The sequence below is a fragment of the Botrytis byssoidea genome, assembly GCF_014898295.1.
Source record: "Botrytis byssoidea strain MUCL 94 chromosome Unknown BBYS_014, whole genome shotgun sequence".
Taxonomy (NCBI): domain Eukaryota; kingdom Fungi; phylum Ascomycota; class Leotiomycetes; order Helotiales; family Sclerotiniaceae; genus Botrytis; species Botrytis byssoidea.
This window is the reverse complement of record NW_024065855.1, coordinates 584,102-606,766: the sequence shown is the minus strand read 5'-3', so window position 1 is coordinate 606,766 and position 22,665 is coordinate 584,102. Positions and strand designations below refer to the sequence as shown.

The 22,665-nt window shown below is 42.0% G+C and overlaps 10 protein-coding genes across 10 annotated transcripts; 2 read left to right on the top strand and 8 right to left on the bottom strand.

Moving 5' to 3' along the window:
• Positions 1-432: 432 nt before the first annotated feature.
• EAE97_007335 (uncharacterized protein) lies at positions 433-1,991 on the bottom strand (the record flags this gene model as incomplete). The annotated part of the gene is made up of 3 exons (XM_038877850.1): positions 433-453; positions 545-1,892; positions 1,948-1,991. The coding sequence occupies 3 exons, from the start codon at positions 1,989-1,991 to the stop codon at positions 433-435; spliced, it is 1,413 nt and encodes a 470-aa protein (XP_038731335.1).
• A 508-nt stretch (positions 1,992-2,499) lies between these two features.
• EAE97_007334 (uncharacterized protein) lies at positions 2,500-3,955 on the bottom strand (the record flags this gene model as incomplete). The annotated part of the gene is made up of 4 exons (XM_038877849.1): positions 2,500-2,948; positions 3,003-3,130; positions 3,285-3,718; positions 3,764-3,955. 4 exons carry the CDS (start codon positions 3,953-3,955, stop codon positions 2,500-2,502), a joined length of 1,203 nt encoding a protein of 400 aa, XP_038731334.1.
• A 763-nt stretch (positions 3,956-4,718) lies between these two features.
• EAE97_007333 (uncharacterized protein) lies at positions 4,719-5,813 on the bottom strand (the record flags this gene model as incomplete). Its single annotated transcript, XM_038877848.1, has 1 exon — positions 4,719-5,813. One exon carries the CDS (start codon positions 5,811-5,813, stop codon positions 4,719-4,721), a length of 1,095 nt encoding a protein of 364 aa, XP_038731333.1.
• A 2,184-nt stretch (positions 5,814-7,997) lies between these two features.
• On the bottom strand, positions 7,998-8,598 carry EAE97_007332 (uncharacterized protein; the record flags this gene model as incomplete). Its single annotated transcript, XM_038877847.1, has 2 exons — positions 7,998-8,460; positions 8,519-8,598. 2 exons carry the CDS (start codon positions 8,596-8,598, stop codon positions 7,998-8,000), a joined length of 543 nt encoding a protein of 180 aa, XP_038731332.1.
• Positions 8,599-9,649: 1,051 nt separating this feature from the next.
• On the bottom strand, positions 9,650-10,510 carry EAE97_007331 (uncharacterized protein; the record flags this gene model as incomplete). Its single annotated transcript, XM_038877846.1, has 1 exon — positions 9,650-10,510. The coding sequence occupies one exon, from the start codon at positions 10,508-10,510 to the stop codon at positions 9,650-9,652; it is 861 nt and encodes a 286-aa protein (XP_038731331.1).
• Positions 10,511-11,445: 935 nt separating this feature from the next.
• On the top strand, positions 11,446-12,756 carry EAE97_007330 (uncharacterized protein; the record flags this gene model as incomplete). Its single annotated transcript, XM_038877845.1, has 1 exon — positions 11,446-12,756. One exon carries the CDS (start codon positions 11,446-11,448, stop codon positions 12,754-12,756), a length of 1,311 nt encoding a protein of 436 aa, XP_038731330.1.
• Positions 12,757-13,700: 944 nt separating this feature from the next.
• Positions 13,701-15,678, bottom strand: EAE97_007329 (uncharacterized protein; the record flags this gene model as incomplete). Its single annotated transcript, XM_038877844.1, has 7 exons — positions 13,701-13,900; positions 13,954-14,367; positions 14,437-14,933; positions 14,987-15,087; positions 15,145-15,379; positions 15,448-15,617; positions 15,670-15,678. 7 exons carry the CDS (start codon positions 15,676-15,678, stop codon positions 13,701-13,703), a joined length of 1,626 nt encoding a protein of 541 aa, XP_038731329.1.
• A 3,046-nt stretch (positions 15,679-18,724) lies between these two features.
• EAE97_007328 (uncharacterized protein) lies at positions 18,725-19,532 on the top strand (the record flags this gene model as incomplete). Its single annotated transcript, XM_038877843.1, has 2 exons — positions 18,725-18,807; positions 18,857-19,532. 2 exons carry the CDS (start codon positions 18,725-18,727, stop codon positions 19,530-19,532), a joined length of 759 nt encoding a protein of 252 aa, XP_038731328.1.
• Positions 19,533-19,986: 454 nt separating this feature from the next.
• On the bottom strand, positions 19,987-20,289 carry EAE97_007327 (uncharacterized protein; the record flags this gene model as incomplete). Its single annotated transcript, XM_038877842.1, has 1 exon — positions 19,987-20,289. One exon carries the CDS (start codon positions 20,287-20,289, stop codon positions 19,987-19,989), a length of 303 nt encoding a protein of 100 aa, XP_038731327.1.
• A 327-nt stretch (positions 20,290-20,616) lies between these two features.
• EAE97_007326 (uncharacterized protein) lies at positions 20,617-21,801 on the bottom strand. Its single transcript, XM_038877841.1, has 5 exons — positions 21,596-21,801; positions 21,494-21,518; positions 21,153-21,437; positions 21,059-21,095; positions 20,617-21,008 (listed from the first exon to the last, which is right to left on the bottom strand). Exons 1-5 carry the CDS (start codon positions 21,647-21,649, stop codon positions 20,939-20,941), a joined length of 471 nt encoding a protein of 156 aa, XP_038731326.1. The 5' UTR covers positions 21,650-21,801; the 3' UTR covers positions 20,617-20,938.
• Positions 21,802-22,665: the final 864 nt, after the last annotated feature.

The following is a 22,665-nucleotide window of genomic DNA, read 5'->3' as shown; positions in this document are numbered from 1 at the left end:
TTTATCTGAAGATATACAGATATTAAAGAGATATTGTAAGTATTGCGAGAATTCAATCCAAACTGTCAACAGAAGTGAGCTAAGATCCAAAGTCAAGTGGATTCGATTCAACCACGCAAGGCTGAAAGGCCAAGGGTAAAACTGAGGGGAGGATGGTTCAATTTTCGAGGGAGGGAGACGCGACTTAGCGCGGGCCGATGTCTCGAAAGCATGTGATGAATTTCTTTCTCAATATCGAATATCCTAAAAGCCACTATCACATTTTGTCTCACCCAGAAATGTTACAAATCTAACGTGGTCACTTCGATTGCTGAGACATGCATTCATTATGTTTAGATTCGGATTTGTATTGATCAATACTAGATAAAAATGGTATAAAGCTGAATGTCCACCTTACAATCACTACATGCATGCAATCTCTTGCATCTGTTATTATCGCACCCCTGGTAAAATCTGTTGAAGTTAATACAAGTTTCTTGTGGAAGAATGAGGATCTGGGAGAAGTAGGAGTAGAATTGAGATTGTTAGATATGAAAGCACTAACCCTGGATGTATCAACGCCACGACCATAATTCGACATTACAGAGCCAGATGTGAGACGACTCGCATCGTTTCTCATAGTAGTAATTTGACCGTTTGATTGATTGAAAAGTACTGGGGCTCTTGGCTTGATACTTGTTGAACTATCTTCATCATGGCCTTTGCGCAAACCAAGAGCGTCACATATTCGCTGCTGTTGTTGCTGTGTCCCTCGAGGAAGCCCTGTAGGCTCAGATTTTCTATCTCGTGAAGTATTCCCGCTGATTATGACGAATGGTCGCTTCCTACTTGAGCTTTCCTCGCCGTTGGTTTCGAGTGGTTGTTTTCCTGAATTCGAAATAACATTCTCGTTGCTTCCTAGTATTGGACTTTCACTCCTCGGTCTCTTCCCTAAGACAATTGCACTCGCAGATTGATTTAAATAGTTTTCCTCTTCACCATCTTCTTTCTTGATCTTCGTGCCAGTCGTTGCAGTGACCTGCCGAGGCTTCTCTTGTGTGAAGATGGGAATGTCGTCATCGTTTTCCCCTTCTACTACTTCGGAACTTTCACTTTCGCTCACACATCTCTGCGGACAGTTTTTCATATTGCCCTCTATTCTACGATTACCGCCGTCCCTGATATTAATCGGATGTGTTTGCCAGTGGATTTTGCTATCATGAGAAGTCTTGGGAGACGTAAGTAAGACTAGGCGTTGGCATATCTCCCCTACCCCATGCGTATGAAAAGTGCAATGGCCAAGTCCACTTTCATCGGAAGGAACTCGATAATCGCTTTTTACATTTGAAATGCTAGATTCGAATCTCAATTGCAACTTCATAACGTCGTAAAGAATGTCCGCCTTATCTTTGATAGCTTCAAGTCGTTTTAGTTTTTGACTATTGGGAGAACCTGGGCGACCAAAATACCATGCCGCACTTAGAGCACAGTAATACCGTAAAGCGCTTTTCCTGGTGGTATTTTTGTAGACTTCTGGCATGTGCTTGTATATATCTCGATCAAATCGACAATCATGAGCCTGAATCGCATCCATAGTCTTGTCCATTAAATCAACGATTTCGAATCGTTCGGCCAAATAGTATAATTCTCTCATTTGTCGACCATAAGAGCTAGATCCGGGTCCATCTTCGTTTGGGCACGCTGGGACATACCCTTTGTACAAATATGTGACGAGGATAGAAAATGCGTTTTCGAATCGTGGTTCACAATGGAATTGATATTTCCCCTTCTCTCTGAGTACTTTCATATGATTTTCGAAGGCTGTGGAACGACTGGAGAGGAGTTTCTTATGGAAAGCGACTTCTTTCTTTTGTTTGCCAACTTGAACAGTAACAAACTCTGTCCCTAGAGCTCTGATGAAGAGCAGAAAGTTAGAAATTGATAGCAAATCAATGTGAGAGCACATACTTCTCGTCCAGAGGCCAATCATCTTTGAAATTTTGGATTACCATTTTAAAGTCAGGTTATGTTGTGATGTTATGGAATACTTAGTGTGTGATGAGAACATCCAGAAGATTAAAGAGCAATGAAATAAAAAAAGCGAATAATGTTGAGAAATCCATACGGAAATGTAATGTTTCGATAGAAAATCGAATTCCATTACTGCCCCTCATCCCTTGACTCAATTCGACAAACGCGTTTGAGTTGCGGGGGAAGACGTGTAACGCACGGACAACCTCGTTTGTACTTGATGTAGTAGATATTTGAATTTCTATCACATCTCACCTACTCAAGTCTACCTAGATATTCATCCCTTACTTCAGATCGAGGGTCGCTAATTCAATCTCAATTACCTGGCCTCCCGAGAGCACATTCACCTCGAAAAGACATTTGGTTTGTCAAATCTTAATCGAAAGGTTAGGATTCTATTTCTGTGTCTTGATGTCTCTTGCAAAGACTCTTCAATGGCGACAATATTGACGTGATTCCTCTCATATAAGATCCCACATTCCATCTTGCTCACAACATCGCCAACCAATTGATAATCATCATGCTCTTTACCAAATTCCCCCTCAGATCCAAATGAACTCCATCATATTTCCTCGCTTGAATACTCATATTCCAAGTGCCTAAATGCTCTAACCCTCTTTTTTCTGCTTCGATTCCCACTGCCTCTTCATATAACATTAATGCTTTATTCCCTTGACTTACAATCCACTCATCCGTCTTTTCTTTACCTGCTGCGTTTGGAGTGACAAAAAGACCTTTCCATTTCTCTCGACTAATTGTAGATTCTATGAGTGTAACCAAAGTGTCAAGCCATTGGATTGTCTTTGGAAGATCGAGATCAGACCAAAGACCATGACCAAAAATTATAGCTATAGGCTTAGAACTAGGACGGGCAAGAAGATCAGCGCGGAGGCGAGATATTTCTTCTTCCGGTACGTTGAAGTAGACAATCTCTTCCACTATTTTTGTGAATGTTAGCCGTGGAAACCTCTTCAAGAGGATAAAAAACTCACTCATGACGTTGACTGAATTTGAACAAGATATGCTTCCTGGATCATGAGCCTCTACATCTGAGGTCTTATATATACCCTGTACTGAACAAGCTTTGACATCAAACTGTTCATTGCAAAAACACTCCTTCCTAGTTTTTATCGGTATGTTAGTCTCTAATTTTCAAACCCTGGTGAGAGGCACCAAGTAAGTAGGAGGCAATAGACTAGGCATGGGAATATCCAAAAGGATCCCGATCATTCAAATGCTGGATATATTTTGGGGTGCGACATGATGATGCTTACCTCTCTTGTACACTAAAGTTCCAATCCGTCACAGCCCCATACCCAATATCCTTTCTCAAAAAGATATTGAAGCATCCCGCCACATGTCTTAACATACTATCCCCAATGATCAAGACCTTCTCAAACCTTCCGAGGATCTCACATATCTCCTCCGATGTGAACCAGCGAAAATCACAAGCCCTAGGCATGTATGGAGCATCAAATCCAATTCGACCACCCGACGCCATAGCCGTAAGCATAGAACGTCGATCTGTACATAATGGGCCAAAAGAAGCGTGAAGATCCAGCGAAGAAATATTGCAAGTGTTTCGAAATTTATAGCTTGCGAATGCATCAATGGAGTCTGGAGCTCTATAAGCTGTTGATTCTATCGGTTGAAACGGGACACTGAGAACAGTGCTATTTTTCAAATCAACAATGGACTTTGAAGGAGGCTATTTCATGTCAGCACTGTCTGGACATTTGTAGGGCGGACAAACATCTGCAGCCTCGACTTTACGTAAGGTTCCATGGAACCAAAATAGACCAGCACAGAAAATCATAGCAATCCCAATTCTTGTTGGGGTTATACGAAAGCCTGAGAAGCGTGAATGACGGCTTGCTCTAGCCCACTTGTATAGGAGATTCGGTGAAGTTACAGGAGTTGTAAATGGATCTTCTTTTTGCCACATTTTGATGATAGGAAACAAGATCAGGAGATGATGAACGACAGAGAATGGCAGATTGTATGGCACGGTTATATGGATTCGAATGTGTTCATACTGGTGAAGTCGTAAACAAGAGTTCAAGAGAAATGGTCGACCTCGATATATATGCGTTATAAGAAGAGATTTAAAATATGGAAATTGCACTAGACCATTTTCAGAAGTCGTGGGCGAGACGAATAGGGAAGTCGCATCTGAATTCTTTCTCCTCATGTTTTGCAGGAAAGAAACATCGATTGTCTGTTGAAGTTGCGGAGGGAGGAAAGAATGAAGGAAAGAGACATAGGCACTGTCAAAAAATAATCAATCGGCAATCTATAGTTCAATTTGTAAAAGGGGCTCTTGGACAATCAGAAGCTTTAATTAAATTTGTAGGCCAAATACCAAGTACAAAGTGGATGACACGCTCCGCACTCGAGTGTATCCTGAACCCCATTAAATATGTTTATAGACAGCTAGCTTATACATACACGATTGAACAAAGTATCTGGCCTTTTGACTTTAACTACAAGATCAAGATCCGGGAAAATAAGTATCGCCTCTCTTTACAAGATGTAATTCTTGTATTATGAAACTAACATGATGCACCCCCTAACGCGACGCAGACGAGAATAATCACATACCAATTTCAAACATACCTATCTGATAGGCTCATGGCACCGCTGAATGACCCATTTCAGAGTGACAATCAAATATGCCTAAGCTAATCTAGAATATAACTAGATTCTTTCTATCGACGTCTAAGAAAGCTTAAGGGATACATAAATGCTTTAGCAATATCAAGCATCCAGCCTCCCCAGCCTCTGATTCTTTGAACTGTATTGAGCAACTTGATAAATCTTAGAGTGAAAACCTCAAGTTCGACAAAATCATCAGCATAAGCCTCCCACACAGCTTTCTCATTTCCTTCTTTTGAGGTCTCTGGTAATAAGTCAAAATCTCCATCAACTCGAACCTTTGGACCGATGACCAAAGCTCTACCAACTATTCTTGTGTCGGCCACGAGTCTTGTCCCAGCATCCACGACGTCCTCCGGTTTTCCCATTGCTCCGCCTGCCAATATCAACCTACCGCTTGCAGGGATGATAGCCGTATCAATAAAGTATGGGCATAACATGTTGACTCGAATGCCATTGGCAAAGGCTGTAGATCTCAATGAACGGAACATCCCCAAGACCCCATGTTTTGCGACTGAATATTCTACCGATCCAGCAAGAGGAGCAAGTGAGGCTACCGATCCAATCAAAAGTAAATGTCTATCCGGTGTATTTGGGCCGGGGATTGCCGATGCTTTGGCTGTTTGTGATCTGGGGTTTCGAGGCAGATGCCACATGGCCAAGTGTGCGGTATACATAACTCCGACCATGTCAACGTCAAAGGCTTTAAAGTTCGGCTTGGGTGGTTCTGGCAAATCCAGACCCACAGGTCTCTGAAATGACAAGGGATCTTCTACGATTCCCGCATTTGCAACCACGGTATCAATGCCTTTGGTGGGACTTAGTTCCGTAGCTGTGCGAAAGAAGTCGACTTGTGATTGCCAATTTGTTACATCACAATATAGAAAATGATGGTTTTGACTGCCAGTCTCCTTGCGCACTTCATCGACCAATGCTTTCCCCCTTGCACTATTGACATCTCCAATTATTACATTTGCTCCATGCTGTGCCCATGTTCTGAAGAAACCTTCGCCGAAACCAGATGCTCCACCGGTTATAATGATCGTTTTTCCTGCTACCCAGCCTGCATCGTATGGACTTGTGGTATCTACTGGATGTGATTGATGAATGATATCAGCAACATCTTGAGATGGGTTTGATGTAGCCATTTCGCGATATGAATGGTCTCAAAGATGGAGGACTGATAAAGGACGCAATGTTGCACCTCCCAGTGAATTTATATGTTCGAATTGATCTGCAGCCGTCCACGTATTGAATGCGTGTATTAGTTCATGTAAGGAGAGCACAGCTGAGAAGTGATTGCATGAGTAGCGGTAAGGGAGTCCAGCAGGAAATAAGACGAGAAGATAAGAACCATTATTTATTACATATTCAAGAAAACACTAGGCCTTATACTTATTAGAACATTGATTTTCAATATTTCATGAATCATAACGAAACATTTGAGGGGTCAGAATTCGAGTAAGTTAGCATGCGAGCTTGATGTAGGAGGCTGAGAGGGGCTAGGGGACAACCCGACGTAGCAGAAGTGGGGAACAGCTGACAGCATTTTTGAACAAAAGAACTCAAGCTCAAGCTCAACTCACCATTGATATCGCGACAACTGGTACTCTAGCGGCAGTGGACACGAAGAGCGGTCCAAAGAAGCACTTTACCGATTGATTTCTCGATAGGCTGATCAATTCTAGTGATATGGGGAAGGTCCCAACCACCATTGATTGACAGCTATTCTGGTCTGATCAGGACATTTGAAGGGTTTGCTTTTCCTCCTCGAACAACCCCGAATGTGTATACATCCTGAGGCAGCAGGGTGCCGGAAAAAGCAAGAAAGATATCTGCAACAGCGATATACAAATATGCCGCGCGCAAGTGTGCAAAAGGCATCTCATATCTTAACCTTACCAGGTGGAAGGTAGCTGGAAGACATTGGTAAAGAGACAGTTCTCACTCGATGCTATTATATATCCATTCTTAGTTGTGTAACATCAACCCATAATATTTATGTTCTACGACATAATACGCGAAATCTTACATACTATTACAGCCGCTACCGTTTTTGGACAACTTCATGTTGTACTCCGCGTATAAATACTTCGCCAAGCAGAAATCATAGTTGGACCTCTACCAATCGAATACTACATTGTCCCGATTCTTATCCATTATGAACAAGCACGCTTATGGACTCCACCACATATCTTGAGCCATTATGTGTCAAAGAATTTCAATACCATCGGCGTCCCCTGATACCTTCCCACTACCGAGCACAAGTTAAAGCCATAGACCAGAAACTATCTCTAAACCTAGGTACAGCAACGTCCTATCCACCGAGCTTCTAAACATTTCAATGCAACTGTAAGTCACTTGCAAAACATTGTTGCTTTTTGTATTCAAACTTCACCTTGACCTTCATCCTCATCTTCAGCACAAAAAGACATCTGCAATCCTTCTCACATGTACACCCGACAAGAAATTCTTCTTAACCCTACCATCTCCCGCCATTTTATGTGCGACAAAACTCTAAAAAGTCGTAAAAAACGGAGCGACTTTGGTAGATGTGGGAACTTTTATCGGTCAATAATTGCGTAGATTTGTGCTGGATTTTGCGCTTTCCATCAATATGTATGGAATAGATATCGTCAATCGTTGGGATCTAGGATTCGACATGTTACATGATCATGAGAAGTTTCATGCTGATTACATCGAAAGTGATATTATGCATCTCAATTTGAGTCCGAGAGAGTGAAACGGGAAATGCATATCATTTGGATAACTTAGGTTTTACATCAATGGACTTAGGAGGGACAAGCAATAGCGGCTAAGAGCTTGGTAAATCTTTTACAAGTTGCAATATTGGTGGCGGGACACCGTTTCGGAACGAGCCCAGCGTTTTTTCCAGAAAAAAACAAAGTTGATGAAAGGAGGTCGCTGGCTGAATGATGCAGAGCAATTTTAGGGAATGATACATGAACTTGGGAGTAGAAAGGGGATCAAAGTGGAAAATGAGAGCTGAATTCAAGACTATCGAGAAGTTGGGATGGGAACAGAAGGATATGCCTGTAAATACAGAAGGGGAAGATCGTGGGATTCGCTGTCGAGAGGGCAGAATGAGTTCGGCCGCTATCTAGAGTTTCATTTGAAGACAACTAAATTAGTATTTCACATGGTTTGGATGTTTATAGTACATTGAAAGTCCAAAATGATTTGAATATTCAAAATACTTTCAATATTCGAGCGTCTCTTACTGATCTCAACACGCAGGAACAAAGACATGGCTTGGTAAATACTTGTCCTAACTTCTGTACCTCACTTCTGTAAAGGTTATTCGTAAGACTCTAAGGTATTACCTCCTTCCCATTGATCAGGTCAAATGTTGCCGCTTTATCCGTTTTCCATTCAACCACCCCGTCAAATCGATGCTCGTCCTTCTTCCTCTGGCAATAGTTCATGGCCGCGTCTCGGACCATAGCCCATTCAATCACAGCGGTGCCCAAAGTCTTCCCATCATTTTGCAAATCTACCAATGCTTCTCTTACCCATCCTACACAATTCCACCCTTCATCCTTACTCCTAACAGGAACGGCCCGCAGTATCTGCAGCATGCGATCATAATTTTCTATTTTCGCAATCATCACTCGCACCAAAAGCATCTGCGTTGCTAGAAGAGGTATAGACACCTCTTCGTACTTGAACTCGAATTTTCCAGTCGAGGGGGACAAAAACTCCTTAGCATGAAAACGGGTTCCTCGTGAATCTTCAACTTCTTTTTTAGGCCCGACGACTAAACCCCAATGATATCTTCAGTTCGAGATGGTTAGTTGACGTTTGGTAGAGAGTGTGGACGCGGTGTTCTTACGTATCTTCTTTCTCTGGCATGGTGGGCTTGCCACCACGTGCATACAGTGCGATATAAAGACGATGCTTGCCAGAAGGCATGGTTGCTTCAAAGCGATTTTACTCTTCGGTGGTGAAAGTGGAGTGAACAATTCTGGATAATTAAATAGTCTTCCTAATAGCCCGATCGCTCGACAGAGCACAGTAACTTCCCAAGTGCATAAACTAACACAAGGACCTTGGCACCAACGATGCTCCTGCAGTTTTCTGTTTCATGAAAATAGCCTATTGTATGAGTTAACGTGTAGCAATCATATGGAGTGCGGTTCTATCGCGGCTAGATATAGATGTGATAGCCGAACTGCGGTCGCATACTAGTTCGCGCTAAACGGTTGGTATTCAGAGTCAGATAAGTCGTATGTGGTTCGTTAATTGATTGCCTCGTTGTCTGATCTGGAACCAGCCTACAATCTAATCGCCGTCGTGAGTTGACGTGGCAGTAGTTTAGACTGTTGGTATCTTTTCAATCACTATCATACCAAATCAACTATTGATAAAAGCTTTAGGGCTTAAGATAAGGGTAGCTAGGAGGAGCCGAAAGATCAAGCATTGCAGGTGAGCTTTGGTGGATTGTGTTGGCAATTTAGCCTCCTACTACAGAAACACGTTCTACTTTTGTGAATGAATGCATCTTCATCCAATGCATCTCGATGTATCTCAATGTGTAGTGCGAATTTTTTGTTGACGAAGTAATTTCACGTGTATCATGGTTTTGAAATACGCTAATAATTGAAATTGAGCCAACAAAACTGTCCCAGATAAAGAATGCGAATGTAAATCAAACTGATAATTGTGAATTCATAACATTCCCTATATTTTATTAACCTTAGCTTCTTATAACGCCAAGTCGTCGCCTAAAGGGCGATTAAAAGAAAAGCCAGAACTCCTCGCATCTGAGTGTTGAAATATTAAACATAGCCCCCTAGAAAATTATAGTCTTCGCATGCCAACTTAGCAGCATTATTTGCCTAGCATTGCAGCAAAAGTAAGAATGAGATCATGCTGCCCTTGAATCCTGCTAATACCTTCACCTAATTTAACGCCATAATACAAAGTGCAGCCTCCTGTAGAATAACAGTGATGTGATCTCGACTCAGTAATCTCCGAAGTATTTTTGCCGAATTTCTTCCATAACTTGTGCGGTAGGGAATGGATCCAAAAATTTATCAATTTCCTTTTTCCAGAACATGTTCTGCGGGTTAACGTACATGGCTGTTGTATACTCCCAATAGAAGGGATACCACCCAGCAGTCTCCCAATCAATGACTCCGACCACTTTGTCGCCGACTGCCAGAATATTGAAACTACTCAAATCGCCATGTGTGAAGACAGGTGGATCGAGCCAAGGTCTATCCTGCCATTCTATAAGCTCATTCACACCCTCGGGGTTGTTTGGACGAGCTGGAACATCCGACCGCAGGTATCTATGAAACTCATTGGTGTTTGCGAAAGGCCCAAATTGTTCCGGTCCATCAAGCCTTCCATCATATAGTATTCCTCCGTCAACGTTAGCAATTTGTGAAGTTTTCGGAGTCAACTTGCGCATCTCCGCAACCATTTCTCGAATTTGTGAAAGTATTTTAGCTTGAGATTCGGGCGTCCGAAGTGCCCATCCACGCGCTATTTGTTTTCCACGTATTCTTTCCATCACAATATAAGTTATTCCCTTGTGTACAAAAGAACAGTAGATTTTAGGCACTGGAATAGACGTGTGCTCTCCAATGAATTTCATGGCTGACGCTTCTGCCAAAGTTCTGAAGGTGCCAAATTTAACGCAAATCCCCTTGGATATATTGAGAACGCCAGGACCACGCCGACGAAATCGTTTGACGACTGCTATTGAGGCAAGTGTCAGGAGTCGGCGGAATCGGGTATTATTTATTGGGGTTGACTCTGGTATTTCACTGGCAGATTCACGCTTCGACTCGGTGGTCTTATTGACGATGCCGGACATTATTCCCTTTCGAAGCATTAAACCTTAGATAAACGATCGAGGCACCTATCTCTCTGGGATTTTGCAGACAGATTATCATTATCGGAAGGGTATTGATACATAGATATGATGCTTAAGAGAAAGGGTATGACCCCGTTTGTGTCGAGATGTAGATAAGGCTGACGATTGAGAACATGCAAGGCTACACATAACCTTAGTCCTCGCTTAGCCTTACACAACTTGGATGACATAATATTTGAAACAAGCATCCAACATTTCATCGATTGTGTCGCCTCGAATTCGCAGAAGAAAACAAAATGCGAACTGGTGGTTATCTACTAACTTTCTCAAAAATACTCTGGAGCTGGTTATTTTATAGTAGCTAGTAGCTATTATTTGACTTGTGGCTATGTGGCTATACCCGCCTACTACAATGCCCATCTTGTTATTTGCCCGAATTGCAGTTTGATATCAAAAGAATGCGTTTCCCCAGAATCTTTGACAAATAATCGAAAGAATATCCATCTAAAGTACCCAGGCTCGATCATGCTACCTGTAGCGCCATTCAAGCAATTGATATTCCAGGAGATAAATGGCCACCTTCAAAACATTCAGACTCACAGAAGCTTTCTTAGAATCACAAGTCTTGTTCAAAGTTCTTGTCACCACTATTCTCGTACCTTGTTCTTGATTTTGATTTGCTGAATGATTCACAAACGCAAGGCGCAGATAAGTTGAGGCTGTGCTGACTCTGCAGCTACCTAAGGAAAACGACCAGGTCGGTGAGTGGATATGCCCTGACATAATATTCAGCGAACCGCTCAAATGGGTCTGAAGATCACCAACTTTGCGTCATCCTCCCGATTGCTTTGTAGCTTTCATGTATTTGAAAGCTTCCACCTCTCCTTCCGGATAATTTCTTCTGGTTCAAACACTTGAAAAATAAAGGTCTATCCATGGCAACACAACATATTTTAGCCTCAGCTGCTCAAAACGCGCATCTACTCTCCATCCTTTCGCGAACGGATCATGCACCGTCTGAATACATTCAAATCACACAATACCAATCATCTATCGAGAGTATCATCTCCCAGCAAGAGCAACGAGTAAAAACTTTGGTCGCAGCAAGTGCAAAGGAACACCAAGACTACGACGAATATCAAGGCTCCACTGTCAAACGTCTGGCGTACAAATTACGTGGGAGAAAAGACAAATTTATCGAGGCAGGAGAGCAAGAACACCGAGAATGGTTGAATGCAATTCAGAAAGAACTGGAGGCCAAGCGTCATTTGAGTCATCTGAACGATACACTTCAAGATGCCAAATCCAAAGCTTCGTCGTTGAAACCTTTGGTAGAAGAACATAATGCAGCACAAGCGGAATTAGATGCTCTTTATAATTCTATATTTTCTGGCCCATCGCATGATTTCCCAACAGAAGATGCGAAGGAACATATTCTTTCTCGTGCCAAAAATTCGTTCAACGAGGGACAATTACTGTTAAGTACCGAATCCAACGTCTTATTGATTTTGCAGAAAGCTTCCGCCGTCATCAACCAGTGCATCGTGACTATGGATTATGCGTCACAATCATCATATATCGATGCATGGGGAGTCGATGGAGGATTCAATTGTATGATGGAACGATCTTCATTTGCAAAAGCTCATCATTTTTCTTCTCAAGTAGAAGCGTTGGTTTCTCATGCACGACAAATGCAACCAGCCGTTCAACCTTTGGGTCCGATGAATATTGCACAAGGAAGTTTAATGTCCGATGTAATTTTCGATAAGACTTTCTCTGACCTCAAGATTCAGGAGAATATCGAGAAGTGCAAGCGACAGGTGGTCGCAGCACGGTCACGATTGTCTCAAGAAATAAAGAATAGCAATGAACGTCTGGTCAACTTTCGTGAGGAAGTCAAAGAAAAGAAGAAAAATCTGGAAGTGAAAAGGAAGGAGTTACAAGATGAGAGAGCGGCTTTATTCGAGAAGGTCGTTGCGAGTGGCCAAATCCCGGAAAGTTCTCAGCAACCACAAAACAATGTTCAAGCAGAACACAATAATTCTCGGGAGCAAACTCCTCCATTGCAATGGGACAGTCAGCAACATATACATCATTCGTTATTTGGAGGAGGCTACCAAGAACAGCCCAATGAACCAGAGCCATACCGTATCCCACCAGCAGGGACTTATGGCTTTCAGAATTCAGATTCAAGCCATTTTCAAACTGAATTATCGATGCCAGTTCCCATATGGTATTCGTCATAATATGAGTGTTGCTCACCCTTGGTACAGAGAGTTTTGTTTCGAAATAATACCCATGGCGTTTGGAATTTTGGGAGGCATACACCAGCGATGAGGAAAGGCGCAAACAGTCGTGAATTGTCAAGACAAGAGAATTGTTTCATCGAAGCTTTGTAAATAATCTTGGAACTTTTTTGGGTCAGAAATTGTTGTTTCATTTCTTCTTTACTCTTTGATGAGTTCTCCAACCAATCCCAATTATTGTCTCACGTGCTATCTTTCAAATAGTGATCAATGCCCGGTTACGATTAATCTATATTCGCGAGACGGGAATATGATGTACTGCCTCCCAAGCGTGTTTGGTTCAGTCTTTGTATTCTCGTCCGATACGCAATCTGATTATCCTCGTCTCACTATATTATCGTCCCATTACGAATCTATGGTAGCTGTGAAAATTCTGTTTCCCAAGTCAACGGTGTCAATTCAGCCATGTTGAACTCCCCAGATTACCAGAGATTTGTGTCTGCTGATTTTCTCTTTGGTAGCTCCTATTTCAGGCGGCAAAACAACCCGCATATGGGATTCCGCATTCGTTTGCCGTAAGTTTTTGTGGTATATATACTTCCCTATCTCGTTGATTGATTCGAGGCTTTGAGGTACTTGGAAGAGAAGCGTAGGACATCTGGGATTGGGGGTACGTTTTCGCCTCTTCGTTTTGCTTGACTTTTGAAAAATTTCCAATAAGGGCTAGCAATTTTCTCGATACTCAAATGCAAGGCGTCAAATACATCCAAAATAAATTAAAATTATCCGCTTTTTCTTCTATATCTTCTAACCCTTCTCCTTCACACGATTGGGGAAGATGCATTTCCGCACTTATCACTACACAAACCGTTTTATTCAGAAAACAGACTTTACTCACTCCAACTGCCCACAATACATTACAAGTACAACAAAGCTGACATCTCCTAGTTCCAATTCTTATGAGCGAACATACCACTGTTATGGCTGTTACCATTTACTATTCCATTCTTCACTCCATTTTGCTTGCTGATCTTGATATTGTTCAGATCTTTGGTCACTGTTACAGTCTCGTTTTGCTTTATCAAAGCCTCTGTTGAAGTTTCAATGCGCTTGCCAAGATCTGAGTTGACTTTGCCGAACATTGCTGGCCAAGAAATTAGTAAATAATACAAATGAAGAAGTGGATGCATGTCATACCGTAGACCGCTTGCCGAACTTCAAGTCCCATGTCTCCAGTAACGGAGCTCAAATGACCCGCAACATTGCTGATAAGGTTATCTTGTTGACCTGGCTCTTCAGCCAATGTCTTCTCCCAGAATATTCTTGGCTGCGCGTAATCTGCATCGACGACTTGACTCTCGAAGTTGACGACTGTTCCTTGGAACTGTTCCTCATCAGGTTGTGCATATTGTGTCGCCACTCCAACATTGTAGAAAGATGATGGGAAGTAATTCTGAGTACCGCCGAAGTTACCGTTGATAGTAGCTGCTCCGTCTCTAATGAGAGGAGTAAAGGGCTTCTTGTATGGAGCGTTGACAGGGAGTTGAACAAAGTTGGCTCCAAGGCGATATCTTTGAGTGTCTGCGTAGGCAAGAGCACGGGTTTGAATGACTAGTATACTTGTTAGAATTTTTATGAACAGAAAATCGCAGTCCTTGATGACTAGAAGAAAGAGCTTACTAGGATCTGGAGTGAGAGCCCAACCAGGAACGAGATTCGTTGGACTAAAAGCACTTTGCTCTTGTTCGGCGAAGAAATTATCCACGTTCCTGTTGAGTGTAATTTTACCGAACTTGCGAAGAGGAAATTCCGAAAATGGGAATGTTTTGGTTGCGTCGAAGATATTGATATGATAATTTTCGGCTTTGACAGGATCAATGATCTGAGCAAAGACATCCCACGTTGGATACTTTTGATTTTCAATGTCTTCATAAAGACTACGAGTTTGGAAGTCGGGGTCGACACCGGCCTTCTGATTGGCCTCATCTTGTGTGAAGTTTTTCACTCCTTGGTTGGTCTTGAGATGTATCTTCACATATGTGAATGAACCGTCTGATTTGGTGAACTTGTAGGTGTTGATACTGAAGATGTCGGCGTGCTGGAAATCGACCGGCGTAGCACGGTCACTGAAGAGGAACATAAGGAAGTGAATCCCCTCTTGGTTGTGAGTGAAGTAGCTAGAAGGAGTTAAAAGTCTGTCAAGATAGGATAGTAAAGGATCAAAACCTACTCCCAGAATGCCTTATGATCTGGTAAACCACTTCGTGGATTCTTCTTGGTTGCATGAGTGAAAGAAGGGAATTTTGCTCCATCCCGAATTGGGAAGACAGGCTAATTAGAATATAAGCTTTTTGAGCAAATCTCGAATGCTAGCCCGAATTGACTTACAGTGCTAAGGAACAACCAATCTAAGTTACCTTCCTCAGTGAACATCTTGAAAGCGAAACCACGAGTATCCCTGACAGTTTCTGCAGATTCTGCTCGACCAGCTACGGTAGAGAAGCGACAGAACAAATCGGTCTGCTTTCCAACCCGGTTTAGAAAAGCTGCGGATGTGACATCTGAGATGTCGTCTGTGACCTCGAAGTATCCGTGGGCGCTGGTACCTCTTGCATGGACGACACTGCAGATGATCAGGTCAGTTCAAGTCATGACAAAGGTTGGAAATGAGGAGTGATATCTTCGACTTACCGCTCGGGAATTCGCTCATGGGTGATATGTTGGATCAATTCCAAGAGATTGATATCTTGAAGCAGAAGAGTGGCCCTGAGCTGATTGCCAATTCTTTGAGTAGATGCTGGTTTTAGAACGGGAGCACCGTTCATCGTTGTGATGGCCGGTTCTGACGTTACGCCATTGCTCTAATGGTTTTGTTAGTTCGGCTCATTCGAATTGAAGACTTGCGCTACGTACTTGAGCCATGATTTTTGGATTTAATTAGGACAGGTTTGTATGTGATAGATAGAATTCGTTACTTGGCAAAGAATAATAAGAGAGTAATTTTGAGTAATTTTGTTATAATTGCAGAGATTCGCGGGACAACGTTAATTTATAGATTGCAAGAATGCACTGCTAGACTTCAAAACTCAACACACCGATATAGTGCCATCCATGTTGAAAATCACACCGCGTAAGAGACGTGCGCAGAAGCTGAAAACAATACCTCAGAACATGGGCGTGACTCTTCCAATTTTCAGGGCACAATACACCGCCACCGATATTACGGGGTGGGATAGTATAGATTTCTATAAGCTTACCGTTGAGCTGACCTGTGACTTCGTATCTTTTTCAATATTGTTGTGATCCTAATAGCATTACCGATATTACTTCTCTTTGAAACGGTAAGCTTACATTCATGGGGCATGATGAAGCGGCACAACTTACCGAGAATACGCTTTTCACGGCAGGATCTCGTCATACGGCTTAGCTGATCATCGTAAACTTCCTATATGTGTCCCTAAACGGTTGTATTGGAGCTCACGTATTGAATGATTAGAAACCAGCCTGTTAGGATTGGTTACGCAGGTGCCTGAAATCTCACTATGATTAGTTTTCGAATTTCTCGATTATCTATCGTGCCGCGCTGAGGGACAGCCTCAATTTCATCTATGATACTTGATACAACGTATAGATGAGACCCCCAAATACGCGTAATGTATTTTTTATTGTTGAGTGCAACCAAAACTGGCATTGAACGTTATATTCAGCCTTACTGATTAAGTTACGCAGGTACCTTGTTTATTGGAGGGTCATTTCTATTCCTTATCTAGAAACAACATTGAATCGAGGGGGGTCATTGATTAGATCTCATTCCTTTCGCTTCATGATCGCTTTAGGATGCACGAGAAAGGGGCTGAGGGACAAGCTGGGATTGCTTTGCACCTGACTACTAACTACCCGAGGTCATCAAACAAGGGAGGCAGAGTCTACAGGTTTTGGAATGATGACTGGTCTGATTTCAAATCAACTGTGAATAAGACGGTTCTCTCTGAGAATGATTGTGAGATGTGCTTGGCAAAGCTGAGCTCCAATGAATCATGCTTACTTACTGAGCCCGTGATCCCTTGATAGATTTAGGATACGGCTTCTACGTCATTATGCGATGATCTCTATAACTATTCGTTGATGCGAGGATGTTGTCAAAACTAGATTGTCTTGTGATTGTTCTTGTAGTGTAATATGAGATATCTCTGAACTGGACTTGAACTTTTTCCATGTTACTATTCTGATAGGAAGAGGTTGTGGCGAGGTAAGGCTTACTGAGCCTTTCCAGCATTCTCAAGGATGAGAATAAGCAAAGATTACAATACATGCATTCGAGAAATTTGTTATTGTAAGTGAAAGCTTTAAAGCTGGTGTCATGGAAAGGCGGAAGAAATCACTTCGCGGTTATGATGGCCAGCGGGAAGGGGTAGCAGCTGCTTCTTGCACTTTCCAGTCTTTCATTAATAAGATATAGGGAGAGCCGTCATAACGTATTTGTACACCTGTACCAAGATTGAAATACCATACTCAACAGCTCTGAGGATTTGAATAAGGTGTTGGCTCATTAAAATCAGTTGCTAACAATCTAAATGGAGATTTTCATGTTCAGAATTCCATAATCGGCTCCAAGTCTATCCCGTCCAATAACCGCTCTTGTGAGATATTCGTACTATGTATGGCCAACTCCAAGTGTGCCATCTCTCCGACAGGACAAGCCTTTGGGATACCCCGCCATTTACTAAATCCCACCGTAGCTGTATTACCTGAAACTCAAGTGATGAAGAAAATGATGATGCAGGCTTGTTGAATTTTAAAATGTAAATCCGGATACCTCTAGAATGATAGAACTATGTATCCCGTTGTCTATAGGGACAAGGACCAGAAAACCGAGCAAAGTAGATCGCGATTTTGCGCACTGGATTTTCCTACAATTCTACATTGAATCTTCATCTATCGGCTCCCATTGAATGTAACTCTGAGTAATGTGGTATATTTTTCTAATGTTCAACAAGCAGTCATCCAAGAACCTCGATTTAACAAGGAAATATGATCACTATTTCGGTCTCTGGGGGGTCTTTGTGGGGAGTAACTTTACTTGCGTAAGTATTGCTACCAGTTAGATTCTCAAATACCAGTAAATGACACCATAAAGCAAGGTCCAAAGCCCTTACTGGCTTCAACAATAAACTGATATTATCAGTGATGTTTCACCTAAGATGCGGTTAGTTCTAGCACACGTATTGCAGCGGGGCTGAACATAGGCGGTGGTAAATCTAAAGAATGAAAAAGGCAGCTCCATCAAGATAGTTGTGGAAACACCAGCTTTCATTGTGAAGAGTGGGTCCTGTTTGGCGTACGGTCAGTATAGACTGTCGATATCCTACGACTGGAACATTACAAGATGTTGTTGGTCAGATTTTAAAGCTACTGTAAGAACATTGCAATGAGAAGAGTATTTTCTAGGGATGAGTGAACTTCATTTCGAAGATATACGCTGCACTTGAGATCACCTGGCTTACCGTTTTCAATTCAGTCTGCTAGATTTTGAGCTCTCGAAGTCATCCATCAAGTAGTCCATAAACTACCTCGATCTATGCAATCAAATAGCATATGGACACTCTAGACCTCACTGGTACGGTAGAGCCGTACTGCAAAAATGCTTTGCTATAATCAGTAGATCTTGCAGACTTGGCCATACTGAGCCGGACTGAGAACTGTATAGTTACAACCGTAGATATTGAACTTTCTGTATATGTGAACTTTCGACTACATCTTCCGAACATAGTATTTTCGTAGACTAGTCTTCGAAAAAGCTCGAAACCAGATACCATCAGATGCCACAAGTTCGTCCATATACCATAAGAGTTAGAAACTCGAAAACTTTCTTCAACGACAGCCATTTCTCCGTATGACATACCTCAAAAATATCCTACTAGAGACTAGACACCTTTTTTCATATCCCAAGAACAATCTAGCATACAAAATGCCGTCCATATCTCAGACTCTTGCGACCTACAAATGGCAAGAAACAGACCCTCGTTTTGCCCCACTCCCTGGCAAGAACCGGTGAGTACAAGATTTCACCGCATGCAAGATATACTAATTGAATCTGCAGTGCAAACCACGTCATGGTAAAGATAGCCGCCGCACATTACAGCGAAGAGATAGAGTTCATCGTGCATCACGAGCTACTCACTCGCTACCAATTCAGACTCTTCACTAGCATCCTCGGTCACATTGGAAACACTAAATACTTCAAAATAGACGTCGATCCCAGAGTTTTCACAGGACTATTGCAATTCGCGTATCGGGGGAGATTTTGGCTTCCCGAAACTATCAAGAACATCGAAGTGTTGTGGGATCTCTATATCTTTGCCGAGAAGAAGGAGATCCCCTTATTGCAAGATGTGATGATGAATCGCATTGTGTTGTATTATTTCGAATCCAATACTTTTCCAACAATGGAAACTATTATGCATGGGTACAAACATACTAAGCCTGTGTCCTCCACTCAGAAACATTCAACGGCACGACGATTTTTAGCCAGATGTTACCTATCACAATCATTAGGATGTTTCTTTGGCTCGAGATGTAGAGACTCGGATGCCAGCATTGAAGTTACTCTTTTATGGGCAGATGGACTTCAATCTGATACAATGAAGGCTATTTGGGAGCCAGCGGGGATTCCGTGGAAGGTAGAAACGGATCCCCGGAATCCTATGAGAGTCAAACTCTGTGACTATCATCAACATGCATGGAATGAGATATGTCCCAAATATAAAGAGACATAATCTTATAGCGAGACTGATGTATGAATGGAAATTTCTGGGTACTGGGTTTCAATGAGAAGAAGAGAAGCAAATTTGAAGATTTGGTGGGAAAGTTCGTTTGAGAGGAGCGAGATCAATAAGAGCAACGAAACCTGCCAAGTAGTTCAACTGCTAGGTACGGGTTATACAATTCATAAATCAAGCATTTTTCAATCTTGCTGATGAAATTCTGTGACGTAAACTCCATTCTATATGCTAACGAGTGTGAAATATGGAGTGTTCTGACAACTCCAATCTAGAAAACAAAATGCAGTACCCATAAGCCTAAAGAGCAACCTTGAGCCCAATAATTGACTTTGCAAATTTCCGTGCACATTCCCATAGCATTTACCCTCCGTCTCAGACTGCAGAGTAGGTCTAGCATAGTCGCTTCTTTCTATTTGCTCGCATCGTGTGTTTCTCTACCCATGGTTTCTCATCTCAACAGCTCTTTTTTTAATTCCCGTTTCTTGTCCGCCGGCTTTTGAGCTGCATAAGCTAACACGCCTGGCTCCAGCCCATTATCCTTTCTATCCTTCGCCTCGACCTGCTCTCGAACTCGATTCATGGTTTTCAAACCATCCTTCCAGTTTCCCTGCGATGATCTTGAGATTTTATTTTGATCTGCGCTGCCTGATGCTTTCTCGACCGTGGACCCCTTGCTTACGTGGGTCTTCTGGCCAGTTGGCTGGTTTGCATCTCCTTTCTGCTTTGAAGATTTTTGGGTTCCGCTGAGCATCGTGTATATAGATATTTATTTTAGAATTGGTAATGGAGTGTAGAGGTATCAGAAGTAGTCAATTGTGTAGAGGATTGAATGAAATTGTTGCTGATAAAAATGAGTGAATCTCAATGTATTTATAGCACCGTCGAAGCTGTAGGTTGTTCGGCCACTTGGCTCAACCTTTTAAGATTATTTGAGAGCCGAGAGTCAAGTGTTTGCAAAATGGCAGGTTATATAATTAGAAGGTGTATAAATGCAGGGCGTTGAGATACCGGTTGTTGAGATACCGGTTGTTGAGATACAGGCTGTTGAAATACGGGTCGTAGAGATGCAGGATAAAGAGTTGTGGATTTAATAAAATAAAACTGGGGATTGCAGAGTTACAGGTTTTCTTTGCTCAGATCGAATATCTGTTAGATTCACGAAAGCACTGGCTACAAATGCCCAAGTACATTGACCTGTATATAATTTGGAAAGCAGATCAAAGACAAGAAACTTAAATCTCAAACGAATGGTACTTGCGACGTTGGTCTATGAGAAAGAGTCGACTTCGAGTTCTCGCGTGTTGAATTCCACCATAGCTATAGACTACAAGGCTAAATATATTTTCTGGTGATCGAGGGTATAATGTTTTTAAACGAAATTTATTATTTGAATCATGCTCCTAAGCAGCCTTCTTTTCGGCCTCTGGGTGCTCTTTTTCGTAGATCCAATCATTCAGACCTTTGCGGTTCCTATTGCGTTGTTAGGTAATACTTGCTTCATATAGGTAAAATCGACTAACCTTGCAATCTCGTAAGCATAGAATTGCATTCTTGGGACTATACAAGGCCATCGTTAGCTTCATCATCCGAATGTCCACATTAAAATCAACATACCAAAAATGGTCGCGTCTTGTTCATATTCAGACTTTGGACTCGTTCTCAACATCGTTCCGAAATTATAATCCTCCACGGTCTTCTCGTACTTCATCATGAAATTTCTCCATCTCTCTTTTCCTGTCTTGCTCTTCATTTCATCCTCATTGATTGTGGCTGCTGGATCAAGTTCTGGAAAATCCTTCATCAGATGTTCATAGATCTCGTTGTCGATTTTTGTGAGTCTGAGAGAGGATCCGCGGACTTTTTCGAGGATTGCCCAATATGTGGACATATGTTGAACAGCTAATCTCGGTGTTAATGGCGGGGTGTTTAGAGAAAGATCTTGGAGCTGTGCGAACCTTTGACTGCGAATTGTTTCTCAATCTACAAATTTGTTAGTTCCGTGAACAGTAACTTGTATATAAAAGCATTTTGCGCGCATATAATGGCGGATAACTTACATCTTCAAAATTGTCTGCCTTTTCGGCATCGAACTTAGCAGGTGGCGCACTCATGCTCGCGATTATGATAAGTTATTGAGAGTGCAGTTGTAGTATTTTTGTGTATAGAATGTATCAAATAGTGAACGTCCTAAGAATATGCCTGTTATGTGCGATGAAATTCTACGTCGTTCGTTTGTGTGAAAGGAAAGAAATGGTTTTCAAAAATCAATTATGACGATGGCGGGGTCCGGAACATCTGTTATTCCGATATCACATTGTGACAACCTCAAGTGACATCACAACCTTCACAATTGACGGACTCCAGAGATTCTCAATAGAATCTGCCATATCAATATCCAAGCATAGGTATATTGTCTGATATCGGAAGTCTCTGTGTGGAACTGAGAGTACTTAATTCAATACATCAACATGTCGCTCCTGGATGATACTTAGATCTGTTGGCTCAGGGTCACAGGATGTGATGATCTTCAGGTCACGCGGTCTCTAATGAAAGATTAATGAATACTGTCACTGGTAACAGAGGAATGATACTTGCCTTATGCCAGCATCTACTCACCAGGTATGAGCAGATATACTGGCTACCCACCTGGTGTATTTCACACTGGCAGTAGCTAAGGTAGCGGGCACATCTCAGAGTTCCAAGGTTACAAATGCACAACCGTGGTGCATTTTTACTATATTTAGGCTTCTCAAGTGAGATGAGCCAGTTGGGTCTCTTCAATCTGAAGTCATTTTCGCAAGATTAAGAATGTCCCCGATTCATAAATTGAGTCATGAAATATCCTAGGATGAAAGTTTCCTTTCAGAGCGGCAGAGTTCCTGTGATAAATAGGTCCAGATCGTCGTTTCTATCATCTACTGAGACGCGCTATAAGTATTTCGGAACATTCTTTCTTCTTGCCATGCTATTATATCCATTAGATATACTAATCAATTGGTGAATTGGTAAATCATGGAATGTAGACTAGGTAGGTAGGTTTGTGCAGAGATTATTGCAGGAGGGGATCAATATGAATTAGTCCCTAGGTATCTACAATCTGCTATCAAATATAGAATGTGAAATTCAC